Source organism: Festucalex cinctus, chromosome 20 (assembly GCF_051991245.1).
Source record: "Festucalex cinctus isolate MCC-2025b chromosome 20, RoL_Fcin_1.0, whole genome shotgun sequence".
NCBI classification, from domain to species: Eukaryota; Metazoa; Chordata; class Actinopteri; order Syngnathiformes; family Syngnathidae; genus Festucalex; species Festucalex cinctus.
The window spans coordinates 14,053,976-14,070,161 of NC_135430.1; the positions used below are offsets into that span (position 1 = coordinate 14,053,976).

General features: G+C 38.2%; 3 protein-coding genes across 3 annotated transcripts; 1 reads left to right on the top strand and 2 right to left on the bottom strand.

The window, feature by feature from the left end:
* Window positions 1–1,217: 1,217 nt before the first annotated feature.
* Window positions 1,218–2,827, bottom strand: mos (v-mos Moloney murine sarcoma viral oncogene homolog). The gene has a single exon (XM_077509018.1). The coding sequence runs from the start codon at window positions 2,589–2,591 to the stop codon at window positions 1,578–1,580; it is 1,014 nt and encodes a 337-aa protein (XP_077365144.1). The 5' UTR covers window positions 2,592–2,827; the 3' UTR covers window positions 1,218–1,577.
* A 5,551-nt stretch (window positions 2,828–8,378) lies between these two features.
* Window positions 8,379–13,538, bottom strand: plag1 (pleiomorphic adenoma gene 1). Its single transcript, XM_077509139.1, has 3 exons — window positions 13,180–13,538; window positions 10,686–11,042; window positions 8,379–9,637 (listed from the first exon to the last, which is right to left on the bottom strand). Exons 2-3 carry the CDS (start codon window positions 10,931–10,933, stop codon window positions 8,470–8,472), a joined length of 1,416 nt encoding a protein of 471 aa, XP_077365265.1. The 5' UTR covers window positions 10,934–11,042; window positions 13,180–13,538; the 3' UTR covers window positions 8,379–8,469.
* Window positions 13,416–15,932, top strand: chchd7 (coiled-coil-helix-coiled-coil-helix domain containing 7). Its single transcript, XM_077509140.1, has 4 exons — window positions 13,416–13,809; window positions 14,560–14,619; window positions 14,734–14,826; window positions 15,359–15,932. Exons 2-4 carry the CDS (start codon window positions 14,566–14,568, stop codon window positions 15,461–15,463), a joined length of 252 nt encoding a protein of 83 aa, XP_077365266.1. The 5' UTR covers window positions 13,416–13,809; window positions 14,560–14,565; the 3' UTR covers window positions 15,464–15,932.
* Window positions 15,933–16,186: the final 254 nt, after the last annotated feature.

The following is a 16,186-nucleotide window of genomic DNA, read 5'->3' on the forward strand; positions in this document are numbered from 1 at the left end:
TTTGATTTACCATGTTGACGGGTGCTCGCTTTTGTCGTGCGGGCTAATTGTGCAGAGTCAGACTCAGAAGTGAAACGACAGTTTGTATCAAGAGCAACGAACACGACAGGTCAAATTGTTTTTTGTACCAAGTTGACCAAGATGCTGATTGGCATTATTGGCGTGACGTCATCAGGTAATGGCCTAGTTGTTTACAAAACTTTTTTTTTTTTATGAATTAACTTTATTTGTTTTGTACAGTAAGACCTTAGTTGTTTGATGAATTAGTGGAAGATTATATTTATGGAGGGTCCTCCTAGTTACAGAAATGGAATGTTCCATAATGCCCAAAATGAGAAAACTAAAGCCTTTGTGAAACAGGGATTTTAAGTTTGTTAAGCGAAGCATTAGCACCTATATCAGTTTGGGTGGTTTCTGTAATGATTATGTAATTATGTGGAAAGATTGTTGTAAACGTTTCTTTTTCCTTTCTTTTTTTTAAATCAAAAATATTGTAACTTTTGCACTTCTCATTGAACATAATGGAACATTGCATTTCAATAATTTTTACTGACAGATATTTTATGAATTTAGGTTCCACTGATCTGGGTTTGACAGACATTTAATCAATAACGGATAAAAATCCCGGATGGGAGTCGACTGTTGGTGTATTTTTTCAATTGTCCACCAGATGCTGCTATTTTACAACAAATGAAACCGAACGTGCTTCTCATTTTTTTATGAGGAATACCTGTTCACATGTTGAGTACTTTAGTTTTATTGAGGTTAAACACTCAAGTTAGATGCTGAGGAAATTCATCTGCGCCTGATTTATTGAAAGTGAGCTGCTACAAGTTCTATTCTCTTTCTGTTTTACTAGTTTAGTCTGTTGGGTTTTCACACTATCAAATGCAAGGAACTATCGATTAATTTTGAACGCTCCGTTCGTTTTCTTTTTCAGCCAATTATGCTAAGCTGAAGGGCAAAAGTCATAATAGTTGTCTGATGAATGAATTTTTACAAGGATATCCACTTCTATGCCTTTCGGTGAGTCTTCAAGTCTAGCTCTTCCACCCTGCTGATGACAACTGAATTTTGGCCTGTTTTACTGTCACTTCTCCACTCCTCTTCCAACAAAATGTATGCTAGGTTCATGCTAACATATACTTAATTTAAATAATATCTTGCTGAGAAAAAACTGTAAGAAATCGTGCAGTCAGTAAGAGCTTGATGCAAAATAGTAAAAATCGTGAAACCATTTTAATTAAAGTATACAAGTAAAATGTCATATCACAAACAAATTACACTAACAAAACATTTAAAGGTTAAGACATTGGGTTAAAATGTACATATGCTGACAATGATGGTGCTATGAAGTAGGAATGAAAAAAAAAAATGATTTCACAGTACTGAACAAAAATAACAGGCAGCCATTTAAAATGGCTCCTCCATAAATCACCATGTTTCATGTTTGCAGCAGTAACTTCATTTTTTTTTTTTTTAAGACACAAATAGTGGCAAGCATGAAGAAACATAGGAGCCGCAACAACAACAGGTGTGAAATTTAATCTAAACAAGTCTACATGAAGACAGATCAGTCACAATTGTGCACGGAGATTCTCCAGTTGTGTAATCAGCTCTTGTGCGCTGAATCGACTCCGGGCATCTGCAGCCCAACATCTGCTTAGCAAAGTCTTGCAGAGCTTCCCATGCTCTGACTGGAACACGGCTTGATCCTCAACTTTTGGGCGAAGATTTTGAGCAACCACCGCGTAAAGGACATGCTGCCTGTCCCCCGTATAGGGTTGCTCTCTGGTCATCAGCTGCCACATGGTGATCGCAAAGGAGAATATATCCGATTTAGCGGTGATACCTTCGCCCTTGAGCAATTCCGGTGCTGTGTGCGTGTACGTGCCACCTGTGTGACTCAATTGAACCACATCTGAAGCTTGACGTTTATCCAGTTGAACAGAACAGCCAAAATCTGCGATCTTGCACACGCCCTCACTGGACACCAACACGTTGGCTGGTTTGATGTCCAGGTGAACGATCATATGGGAGTGAAGGAAGTGTAAACCACGCGAGATATCCAAACAGTGTCCGAGCCACCTGTCCGGCTCCAGTGCCTCCTCCACACAGCTGTAAATAACCTGCTGCAGATTCCTGCTTCCGACGTATTCCATCATGATGGTCCCGATGCTGCTTTCGTCTCCGAAGTCCGTCGGCATGCAAGTCGTGGCCGCGATTACGCGCACGACGTTCCGATGACGAAGGTGCGCGGCGTTCAGCTCGGCCCAAAAACTCTGGCGAGAAGCCAGTTTGTTTTTGGTGCATTTCTTGACCTTCTTCAATGCGACGATCTCCCCGAGGTATTTCGCCTTGTAGACAGAGCCGAAGCCACCAGAACCGATCGGCTGCACGCAGTGTAGCTCCTTCCAGTAGATGACGGAGGACCACAGGCGGCTTGTAACTTTACCCTGGGGTCGCTGGACTGGGACCTGTAAGGTGGAGCCGAACGATGGTTTGGATAAAGGGCTGCTACAAGTCCCGATGTCCACGGAGGGGAAAATGTCTTTGGGAAGCACACGGGTTGGGGGGACTGGAGAAGGCATGGTGTCTAAATGAAAGACGTACCACAGCTCGGACGTGTTCTTATGTCTCTTTCCCGAAAATTGCTTCTATCAACCGCCTTGGTCTCGCATTCTGACACCGTCTTTACGCGAAGATATTCTTGAAAAAACTTGCTTTCAATTTATGTTTATCATAACTTGTATGCATGCCATTCTACGAAATGCAAAGCCTCTATGGGATAGCGTGTTGTTTTTACAAGATAATGGCGCATGTTTGTGACGTCATTTATAGGAGCCGGTCCGCAGCGGCAACATTTCCTCCTTTTTTAATTTTTTCAAAATAAATATTTATTTAGTTATTTTTAACTATTCTATTTGTATTGATGACTTGTTAAATTTTATAAATCTAAATTATATATAAACTTTCTTAAAAAAAAACATTAAAAAAAATCTGGCCGGTGGTCACACTTGCACAGATTTATCTGTTCGTAGACATTTGAAGACAGCACACCTTGGTGTGGAATTGTACGTTAACATTTGTTTGTTGCTAGAAAATGTAGCAAAGGAAATCAAAACTGGATTTCATGGGATTAAGACTGAATACTGTTCAGATTTAACTGTATTTGGCCATTACAACATTATTTTTGCAACCAACTTCCAAACAGTTTTTTGGATTAATTATAGTCTAAAACTATATAAAACCTTTTTTATACATATACTTAAAAAAGAAGAAGAAAGAAAAAAAATCTCATAGTTAGGGTGATGAACTGACAAAAGAAAGCACACAACATAAAATCTTCTTATGTTTATTGAACTTTCAATACATCGCATGAAAACACTGGAGTTGACAATGTCATCCCCTTTTAATAGCAGCATGGCATGTAAATAAAAATCAGGTTATTATGCAAAACAATAAATAATCTGCCTCTTTGGATTATGTCAGTGTTTTAAAAAACAAAACTTCTATTTTATAAAAACTACAAACATATCTAAATATATTTTTGATATATATATATACACACACATACAGTAGAAAATACATATATACACAAATATGCAAATATAGGTGTATTCATATATATGCATATGTGTGTATATGCATACTGAATATATGTGTACATTTACACATATGTACATATATTTACACATGCAAATATATACACATGTATACATACTGTAGATATACAGTACACATATATGCACATACCTATATGTGCATATATATTAGAGCTGAGAATATTTGACTGTCTCACGATTTGATTCGATTACAGTTTTTGGGTGTACGATTCGATTCAGAATCGATTTTCGATTCAAAATGATTTGATTGACAAATGATTTCTGCTTCAATTTACAGATATGCACAACATCGTCATGATCTACTCCAGTCTGCTTTGCAAGACAAAATGACAAATAGAGACATTAAAGTGTCTTTTTTTTGTTTGTTTTTTGTTTAAACATTTATTAATTTTGTATTGTAAGTGCCTTTTTCCACAAAATCAGCATGTGGGCTACAACTGCCCTTTCCCCTTCTTCTTCATTTCTAATTGAAATAAAATCGATTTTTGGATATTAATATCGATTTGATTTGAATAATAAATGAGAATCTCGATTCTTTTATGAATCGATTTTTTGGCACACCCCTAATACATATACAGTACTGCATCAATATACTGTACATCGTGTATACATATGTATATAAATACATTGCTTAAATGTATAAAAATATAACAGTAGTTTGTAAAATAGATTTTTAGTTAAATATTAAGAATTACCATCATTCAGTCAATCAATTCCATCACTGTTATGGGATGGCATTGTCAAAATGCAACACATAAAAATACTAACATGGCTGGAATGCATTCATCGAATAGATTTCATCTCATTTTGAATGTTGTCACATATACATAACAAAAAAACAACAAAAAAAACTTCACTTTTTCAATAACTCTCCCAATGACAAGGCTTCCCAAATGTATATATAACGAAAAGAAACACAGGTGGGGCAAACATAAGGGGTTGTTTGTGAGATACAGTTTGTAAAAAACAAAGACCACTCATCACAGTACAGTAAAACTATATGAAGATATAATCGTACAACCAGTTGTGCACATGCCAGCTGCTCTGCTAAAATGAATACTTTGAAAACAAACAATACATTCTAAAACTAGAAAAGAGGTCTGTAGCACCTTAAGGAGCTTTAGAAGTATGTTAGCAGCTTGTTCCAATAGAAAAATATATTGCAATATTGCAGTGTTTCTTCCATAAACATTCAAAACGTTTTGCTGGTACCACTGAGGCTTTTAAAGAGGTTTGGCATGAAAGGCTGAGGGTATTTTTTCACAAATGACTGTGGGAGCATCTGCTTTTATTTTTTATTTTTTTTATGATCATGATTTTAACCACTTTTTTTTTTTAAGTGTGCTTTTTCCACCTTCAGCAATCTTTCATCCTTGCCACCTCCAAATGCTGTTTGGTAATCTTCTCCTATAGCAGCTTTTAGCAGAAAAATACTATACACAACTTTTGTCACACTGAGATCCAAACATGGCAGAAAAATAAATCTATTACAGGTTTAATTTCTACCCCTTAATGCACGCACACACAGATTCACACACGCATACACACATAACATGTGCAAGTAAAGCAAAAATTATACTTTGAAAAAAAACCCAAAAAAAACAAAACACAAAATGTACCTGTAAAAGTAAAACATCTTATTTACATGTTATTGTTCTAAATGTAATATATACATTCATGATAAAAGTTTCTAACTGGAGAAAATGAACTTTTGGGGGAGAAATCAGCTTGCTAACATTCCTCTTAAAACCACAAAGCTTATCATCATAGCAGATGTTTGCAAATGCTTTAAAACAAAACAAATTCAAATCAGTATTTGAAAAAGCACATCTCACCAAATCCCATTATTGAGGAAGGAAACGGACAAAAAACAATAAGGCAACCTAAAAGTGAATCATGGAAGCATCTATGCATTCAAACAAGATGCTAGTGAGGTACAGCAAATGATAACACTGTTAATTGTGAGTCAAGCATTCATGTCGCAATGTTATCGGATGGTAACACAAGAAAGGTGGAAATATATATTGTTGTCAGACTGGGCATTGATTTATTTAATAACAGTGTTTTAATATTAGTATTATTGGTTGTATCTTGAGCGATAATTGGTGAACAGGATATGATTGGTGGAGTGGAGATTCAATTACCAATTGACAATATGTAAAAGCAATTGATTGTAAAGGCATTTAAATATATACATTTTTAAAAAATGATTTTAGTCTGTATCTTCAAAGTTGGCTTAAGTTACTTCATACAGTAACATGAGTGAATGCAATGAACGAGAGGTCATGGTGGCTACAAAAATAGACTACACAGAGCTAAATATAGTATATACAATGATTTGAAAATAAAATCCTACAATTCGAATATAAAAAAATATTTTATAATACAGACATTCTGTGGGTGCTTGTTATAATACATTTCCTACTTTTCTTTTTCTTTTTTTAACTATTCCATATACACTGAGTGCAAAACCTTGAGATTTATTTTTATATACTGTATGGTGGCATCATTCAGCTATGAAATGTAATTTTTCCACATATTTAGTTTTTTTTTTAAATTAAACATCTATATTTACAAAGTGCGGGTGATATACCGGACATGCTTAACCAGAGGGAAACAAGTTATGTTTCATAAAATTCAAAGACATCCATCATGTTAGCTGTATTTGCTTATTTTGTTTTTCAAATGACAGCAAAGGCAGACCTGGCAACGCACTATTAGCTACTGAACATTACTTCATTCGGTTGATGAAATGTGGCACACATCAACTATTGTTTTCATTCCTGACTGTAATTTTGAAACAGTGAGCTAAAATTAAAGAAAATGTTACATAACCCTCGTGAAAGTGAACTGATTCACAATTCTGAATTCAAAAAGTGGGAACGATAAATCTGTCATAAATCATGATATCCCATTTACCATTGCTATTATTTTATAAGTGTTAAACATGACAAATCATAAAGTTTCGGAACACAAAATGATGAATGTGTTCGGTCCTTGATTCGACCTCTCTTCCTTTCTGTGACACTTTCAGTCTCTCTGCATCCGACCTACGGATGACAATCTCAGCACCGTGGCGACTTCCCTCAGTCTACTCTAAAATCCTTACAATGGTAAGACACTAATGATCAACACCTTGTCTTTCGCTCATGATGTCAACATGTAAACAGCACGATGAAGACATTTCCAATTGAACCAGGCAACATTAGTGAATTGATTTACTTTATATATGTATACATTGAACAAATGAGCTGATTGAGGTGTGATCTAAATGTTGTATAGGCTACAGTAATGTTTCAGCAGCTAGCTAGCAGCCAGGTCTACTGCTGTCATGTTTTCTTTTCTTTGGTTTAGGGGACAACTTACAAAGCTTGACAAAAGCTCTCAAATAAATTTTTTGAACTGCCAAAAATTGAAACAATGAAAACATCTATTTAAAATAGAAATTCAAATGCATAACTATGATACTAATATTAATACTCAGTAGTTCCTAGTACCTCGTCCTAAATAATATGACATTTAATGTGTTTATTATTATTGCTAAGCTTTTTGCAAATTCTACTCCCATTTTTTTCCCTTGCCATCCTTATTCACAGAGTATTCTCTAATTTACTTTTCTACTATTTTGGCAGCTATGTGCCTCCATAAGAAACTTTTACTTTTGGATGATATAAATAATATATCAGAATTAGGCGCATGTACTGATACAGATGAAAGCAGAATCACAGGAATGGGTTATCTTGATCAAGTAAAAATGGTCATCAGCTGTTTTTAGTCTATGATGTGTTAAGTGCTAGCAAATGGGATGGTGTCAATACGACAGCCTAATCATTTTGAAACCAGCTGCCATTTTAAAATCAAATACAAAAACGCTAGCAAGCAAGCAAAAAAAAAAAAAAAAAAAGATCTACAAAAAATGCCTAATCTTGGGGGGGGGTTCATAAAAACATTACCTATGTATATATTTTTGAAAAATGTCCACATCCTAAAGGGCAAATTTATAAAACCAGAGTGTCAGTGTCCTTTTGTTGGTTGTGTTTATTATCTGCATTGACATTTATATTTATTCTAGTGAAGCTTTGTTTCATTCCAGACACAGTTTTGCTAATGATTGTGAAAAAAATAAACGTTAAAATTCTCAAACGGAATGAATACAAAACCAGCAGCTCCCCCCCCCCCCCCCCCCCCCATGTTTTTTGAGGTATCTCTACTCCAACGCACCTGATTCAATGATCAGGATAATTATCAGGATCCTGCAGAGCTTGCTGAAGAGCTTAATTAAATATGAGTCAGCTGTGTTGAAAGTGGGAAACCTCAAAAACCTGCAGGACTGCGGCCCTCGAGGGATGCAATTTGACACCTATGCACTCGCACAATATTAACCAGAGTACCGTATTTCGGCTAGTGGGGCTGCATAGAAAATTATTGTCAAGAATTTTTGGGGGGGTTGACTTCCCATTAAGTGCGTTTAAAGCAGGGGTGGCAAACTGCGGTCCTCGAGGGCCGGAGTCCTGCAGGTTTTATAGATTTCCCTACTCGAAGCGCAGCTGATTCTAATTAACAGGCTCGTTATCAGGTTTCTGCAGAGCTTGCTGATGAGCTGATCATGAATCAGCTGTGTTGAAGAAGGGAAATATCCAAAACCAGCAGGACTGCGGCCCTCGAGGACCGGATCTCGCCACCCCTGGTTTAAAGTATGTGGAAGGGTTAAAACGATCTGGTCTCGCTATGTTGCCGATTTTCACCTATCGTGGTCGATCTGTAACGTATCCCTTGCGATGAACAGACTTTCACCGTCCTGCTCAATATGTAACATATGTAATGTGTGAGTCATGCTCAAACCTTACTGAAATGCCTGATGGAAGCGGGGCAATGTGGTGGGTGTGCTCAAGTTGCAAATAAAGGAGGCTTGGCCTTGAAGTGGACTCTGTGCAGCCTCAGGGCCTTCAGAAGGCTCTTGGGGCAGGTGGAGATGTACGTTCTCTTCGTTCAGTGTATGTTGCCCCTCGCAGCCCCCAGTATGGTTGTATAAGGGCCCATGTAGCGGTAAGAAATTGAAAAGCTGTGAGAAGTCCATCAGGGAGGAGGACGACGCGAGTGAGTCGCTTGCCAAAGCAGCTGTTGCCACTGATGTGGCAATTTTGGACAAGGACCGTTCCTCAGTTGATTCTTCCAGCATGTCCACATGATCCCCCGTCTCAAGTTTGCAGATCGGGAGTTGTGGATCTTGCGCTGCAGAGGATGAGGAGGGCAAGCCGCTCTGTAGCTCCAATAGGTAGCTCTCCAGTTCTCCCTTTAGATTCTCCTGCGAGGAGACGGTGTATGAGGTAATGTTGGAGCCCAATGGGTATTTCAAAGAGAGCAGGTGTGCAGCGTTGGGGAAAGGCTCCGAGTCCAGGATGGGGCCGGTGTAGAAGTTATGTTGATGCGGCAATGTCGTCAGCGTGTCTGGGAGTTCTCCCTTAATACCCCCAGACACCAAGTCATAGGCAACAGGCTCGAGCAAATCAGCCGGCTCAGTTTTCACCCTCAGCAGCTCCTGAGGGTGACTCTTCTTAACATGACGTGTAAGGTGGTCCTTCCGACCAAACCGCTGAGCACAGTATTGACAAAGGAAGTCCTTACGCCCCGTGTGGACCACCATATGGCGCCGGACATCTTTACGGGTATAGAACTGCCGCTCGCAATGCTCGCAGTGATGCTTTTTCTCTTTGGTCCCACCAGAGGACTTGCCAGCGTGACTTTTGAGGTGTTCCAAAAGCACTCCGGTACTCGGGAATGGCTGCAGGCACACTTGGCAGGTGAGATCTCCGCTATTGGCAGCGTGAAGGGCGAGGTGGCGTTTGAAGCCCAGCTTGGTGTTGTAGCTCTTACCACACTCCTGACACGTAAATGCCTCCTTATACGGGTCATGGATGTGGAGGTGATTCTTTAGGTGATCCTTGCGGTGAAACATTTTTTCACAGTATGAACACTTGTGGGTTTTTTCTGGTGAGTGAGTTGCCATGTGCCTTGGGAAAGAGACACCATAGGAGCACTCAGCATTCTGATATCGGCAATTATGAAACAAAGACATTTTTAGTAGGGATGCACGATAATAACATTGCGCTCGCAAGATGAATTCTCGCGGTAGCTGGTAGGATGTTCATGCTTGACCCCCTTCGACAAGAACGAAGCCGAAATATTCACCCATGGCCGTGATTGGTTAAAACAAACGTGTACAATGCCGCAACGTCCAATCAACTCGAATTATTGTATAAGAATGTCCCGCCTTTCCTGAGCAAATTACCGTGGAGAGGTACCAGATGGATATTGAGTGAAGCGCAATATCAATCTGGCTATTGCCAGGTTAGCACGATAATGCTGTTTTCAACCGATACGATAAATCAATAATTTAGAACGTGCCGATGTCGATAACCGATAAGATAATTGTTTGCAAAATTAACTTGAATACAACTATACATTTTAGTGATATCTCTGCTTCAAAGACAACCAGTAACTCATTTTGAGTTTTCCAAAACATAACAGTCATGTTTTAGAAATGCAATAAAAAAAAGTAACAGTAAAGAAAGCCGACATGTCACCATGATGCATCTTCGATGAACACGAAGTGAACATGACGTCACATATATGCGACACTACCGTCAGAGATGGGCGGGGTTGAGGAGTTGCACGCAACTTGAGCCACAAGCACAAAAGATGGACCAACGCATCAAGTCTATTATTATCGACAGATTTCTTTAACTGGTTTATCTGTATGACGTCAAATTGGTTGATAATTGCCGCTAATTATTGGCCACAGATATTATCGTGCGTCCCTAATTTTTAGTACTTCCAGGTGGCAAAAAACTTGGCTTTCTCTGGTGGCACCATTGGTACATGTACCAACATGTACCACAACAACAACCCACAAAAAGTTTTTTGTTTTCAGTTCAAGTCAGTTGTAGTCAATAACCTTCTACCACCCGGAAGCACCTATTACGACATCATGAAAAGATCTATACAGAGAGCAATTTTACAACCGTAACAGAGCAAAGATCCACGGCTGCTTGTCTGTACCTTAACAACTTGTATTTGGAGACAAAAGCCTTGGTGCAGCCAGGGTGGGAGCAGCAGTACGGTCTCTCTCCGGTGTGCGAGTACGAGTGCACCTTCAACTTCTCCAGACTGTTGAAAGCTTTCTGGCAGTCTTGGCAAGGGAAATTCCTTTTTGGCTTTCCCTCCGCTCTTTTGCGCCTCCCCATGGGTGGCGCAAGCTTGACTTTCTCCACACCTTGGTCAAGGTGGCCCTGGGTTCCTGTGGCCATGGCACTTTAAGGCAGACCAGTTACATGGATAGAGGTGCACTTGCCAAATTGTGCTGACGTAAGTACCTTATCCAGTTTTTCGTCCTCAACATCGTCCGGGCTCTTGAGCCTGAGAGAGACACAGAGTAAAATGTGCGTGAGGTAAAATGGTTACTGATCAGGTACTTTTTGCACAACTCTAGCAAGAGAGTAGGATGACAACACTCAAATGACCGTAAAGAACCACGTTTCACTGGTTCTCTTCCATTTACGAGACATATTTCTGATTTGATTGAACTGTTCTCATTTTTACTTGCAAATGAGTCTTGAACGCATTCCTGTGATAAATGGGGGTTCACTGTACAAGTCTTGTTTTTAGGCTTATGATACAGTGAGACTCATGTCAGGCAACATAAAATTCCTGGGGCCTCCACTACTGCCTCTACCTAAATGTTTTATTACTGTTGTATTGGTTTTTTTTGCCACTGTGTACTTTATGTTGGCACAAAAAATGGCTTCAGGGTTTTATGTTGAATAGGATAATGAAGCATTTGTTTAAAAAAAGATATTTGTTGATAAAGTGTTGTGTTGCAATCAAATCAACATTGACACAAGTCCGCTTAAATTACTGGCTGCTTAACCTTTTCCATGAATTTTGTGATTGTATAAGAACATGTGAATTCTTTTGGGGGTGTTGGAAAAAGGATGTCTTATGCCAAATGTGTTTCTAATGTTACAAAAAAAAAAAAATCATGTTGCAAATTTGAAAACAAGACTGGTGCTCAAATAAGCAATCAAGCAATAGCTACTAATGTACATGCAAATACCTTAATAAGAAGTACTGCTATACAAATCCAGCCTAAATAAATATCTACACAAATAATGTTTCTTACTAACACAATATGTACAATAGAATCGCTTCCTTAAAGTGATGTTTTTTCAATAGTCTTCCATTTCTTGACAGTGACAGAGTGAAAACAGGTGCTCAGGAATACTTTATGTCTGTCTTTTGATCAATTGAACGGCTTTTGAAGCCTGTGGGACTTGTAAAACTATGTATAAAATATTTTTATATGGACTGTCTTCACTGTGCTGTGAAATGGATATGATACAAACATTCTGTACGGAATAGACCCGTGATTCTTAAACCACTCCCAGACTCCCTCTAGTGGTACACAAAAGAATCACTTCTAATGTGTAGTTCAGTTGTATTTCACTTTTAACTGCAATACATCTGCATTTATTCATGAAAAACTGTTTTTTGTTTTTAACTAAAAATAATAAAGGTACATTTCTGATTATGAAGGGAAACCTGACAACACTTCTGCTCAAATAAATTTGAATAACAATTGCAGCAAAGTCAACAAAACAACAAATATGCCTTCTCAGGGCAAGCAGCAAACAATATCACAACAAATAAATGAATACAAATAAATCAGTGTACAGTGTAGGCTATATAAGGTTTCCCACGTGCACAGAGTTGCTTGGAAATTTTTAGCCAGCTCAGAAATGCCAAGTTGCTTTCGCTGTCACTTGCAACGCCATAAAAAATAAAAATAAATAAATAAAAATTGCCACAAATTGAATTTTGTTGGCTGCTGTCAGCGATCAACTGTGACACATGCTGCACAGATCGACAAGTGAGGAAAGATTTGCCAACATTTCTCCTCCCTGTTTATTATTGATTATCAAACGGCATCTTATCATTCCTGGCATAAAACCAACGACAGTTACCCGAAGTGCCTGTAAATATTATGATTGCGCCAGAAAACGACATCAAGCCGACAAAGATGTTTGTAAAGACCCGACAACAGATGGTTTGTATCGATGATGATCGATTGACAAGCTCAACTGAAGTCGTCGCGTGAACACAATTCACCGCAGCCACCAGGAAACACCAGAAAATAAGATTTTATTGATTTTTTTTCATAAACTAATGGTTTATCATTATTATCTATTATCAGTGAATAACATCAGCAGGCTGCGATCAACTTCATCAACTTAACCACTGTACTCTATTTTTATTATTATTATTTTTAATACAGTCATTAGAGTTCGTAGAGGTGCGCGGTAACACTGTCTTGGACATAACTTGTTAAAAGGTGTTTATGCCGAAGCCATGCCGGGTTCGTCTCTGTGGTCACAAACTGGGCAGAGATTAACACAAACTTTTTTTCCCGAGCTCACCCGTCTCTCATAATTTGAATAACCCCGATATTTTAATTCAAGAAATGAGTAACGGTATGCTTAATTTACATGAAACTTACCCTGGGCGCTTCAACATCCCTTTTGCTGTGTTTTTCTTGACTTTCAACTATTTTCCGAATTTTTAATAATTTTTTTCTCATATTTTTGCTAGACGCGGCGGGCCTGAAATTTGTTTGCTTTCCTATCTTTCGAGCAGCCATTGTACGTGCGCTGCAATGCAACCGCACTTGGATCGAAGTCACGCCCATTTAAGGTTACACTATGTTGAATAAGTCGCTGCCGCTTTCACTTTGGTCTCACTTACAGACGACTTTTGGCCAAACATATTTGTAAGACTTTTAATGTAAGACGTTAGGCGTTTCAAACGGATTTCCATTGAAGTAGTAAGTTCGGAGAATGTACACGCCTGCCAAGAAACTCATAGGGTCGTTCGGTTGCCAGTCTGTAAGGACAACATTCAGGAGATCCTATTGGTTGACTCCGCTGTCAGTCTTTGAGAACAACATTCATGCGAGCCTATTGGCTGTCGCTGATGTCAATCTTGTCACTGCGTCGTTGTTCTTCCTGCTAAACACAGTCTTTCTGTTAGCATGAAGATAACAATACACTATGGATTCTCGTATCTAATTTGTTAAATATATGTTTTATTAAAGTCACCCCTTCAAGACACTTCCCCAGATTATTCACGGGTAAGTTGAAGGAATTGTTTTTCTTCTTGTCGTTTTGCGTCATATATGAACTAATATTTCACGTGGAAATAGAGGTCAAAGCTGAGAAAGAATCAAATAAAATTCATTTAATGTGTATTAATGACGACAGTACTGTTATTTCCCATGTCACGCGTCCTGTACTTTATAAGGACATTCAATGTGTGTAAATAATGCTACTTTTTACTTAACATTTTTGAACGCACCCATTGAAATGAATGGAACTGCTGCTATTGCATTCCAGCTCCCCAACAAAAAAAAAACAAAAAAAAAAACAAAACAAAAACAAAAACACCATTCCCTGACCCCCAACTACCCCAATTATAAAAGTACAAAATCAACTCCTTTACTAAAGTATAAGTACTAAAATACAGACGTGTACTTATCTACAAATGTAACAAATACTGTCAATCATATGCAATACCAATTTCTGCACATAAATTCGCCATTTTTATTGACTTAAAGTGCTCATACTAAGAAGGAAGAAGTTATGTTATAGGTCGCATGTTGTTTAAGAGCACACTTGTGTTGGCTCTACTTTTATGACATCAAAACAACATGCTCCCCATTATAGCGTTGCTCAAGTTGTGAATAGACTATAAGATGCTACTTTATCAAATGCTTGAAACAGACCCTAACTACCGGTACACAACAACAATAAAAATATATTTGTATAAAAAAAGTTTTAACCTTGCAGGATGTGTATTATTTTTTTTTTGTGCCTCTACACAGATACAAATGGAAAAAAATGTCGGGAAAGTCCGGAATCAAGACATAAATCCCTGCATCGAAGTGAGACCTTATCCTTTTTTTTTTGTTTTTTTTGATGCAATATATTTCTGGTATGGCTGTACCGTTTAATTATGTTTAATCAATTTCTATCCATTTTTTTTTTTTTTTTTGTAGGAAAGTGATGCCTCGCAGAAGTGTTTGGATACTTTCAACTATGATATGTGTACAGCCTTCTTCCAGAGCTACAAGGACTGTAGGAAATATTGGGTATTGATGCATTTATTAAAGTTTATTGGATCAAACATGGCGGCACCTGTAGCTAAGTCATTAAATACATATAACTGTACTACACATGTATATGCACGTGCAATGAAGAGTCTGTTACTTCAACTAACATCTCAGTGTCTTGTCGGTCGAGACACATTGCTTCAATATACTGTCTGTCAGTCTTGACACCATGCTACTTTCATAATCAGACAGGTGTTGGTGCCATCTTGTGGCATTTTGGTGAATGTGAATGGCTTGAAAAAACTCAAATTGTTAGTGAATTTGTGCATCCTGAATACATAAATTGTGGGTAAAAGAAATGTGCTATGTACAGTACCCGGGCTGTGATATTTAAATATGTAATTAGACTGCCATCTACTGGGATGACAATAATAATACAGCGGTGCTGCCCCAAACACAAGTTTTTCTCCTATTGTTCACAAACTTTCTAAACTCCTCTGTAGCTACTTCAGAAATTTTAAAATTTGTAGTATCAGTTTTTGTGATTATTCTTTTCTTTCTTCCTCCTCAGCACAACATAATGATGCACAGGAAGAAAGAGGGTGTAAAACCTTACATGCCCACGGCTGCAGAAAGGCAGGAGATTCTCTCGAGTATTGGCGGGAAGCCATACTGAGGAGAGATGAAGTTTATACAGACACACCACGTGTTTGTTGTTGCTGTAACACTGCACGCTGCATCTGAGACGTCTTGTGAAGACAGAGAAACGATGGGAGCGAATTATTTTTTTTTACTGAGTTTTGTTAACAATGTGATGCAACAGTAATAAGGTACATCTTAAGTATTTTTCTTTTGTGAAAATGAATGAACATCTATTAAATATATTATACTCTCAATCAAAGCTCTGATATGTTTATGTGTTGAAGCTCGAGTTCAAATACTAAATCGGCATTCTATCAAGCACAAATTTCAACAATAGTATTACAAAGGATGTGTTGAATATGTCTGTTTTGACAGGTAAGAACTTCTAGTTGTGCAGAACACTAACATCTCATGAAAAGTGTTTAATGTCATTCTAAAGCACACAATGGCATTTTTTTTATACAAATTGAAATCAAAATAAAGCTTTATTTGCCACATGTAAAGGCAAATGGTCATTCTTTGACAGATCTGATTGAGGTGATTGGCCATCAAATCCCACAACTGATCAGTCGGCAGCATCACTTTTTCACGATGCACCAACTTTAGTCGCACTAGTTGCAGGGGTCGGAGGCAGGTGCAGGAATGCACTTCTTTCATCAGCGCTTCTCTTGCATGTCCAACACACCGAGGACCTTCAGGTGGACTCCTGTCTCCACTTCTGGTCTCCTGTCTCAAAATTGATGACTGAGCAGGTCTT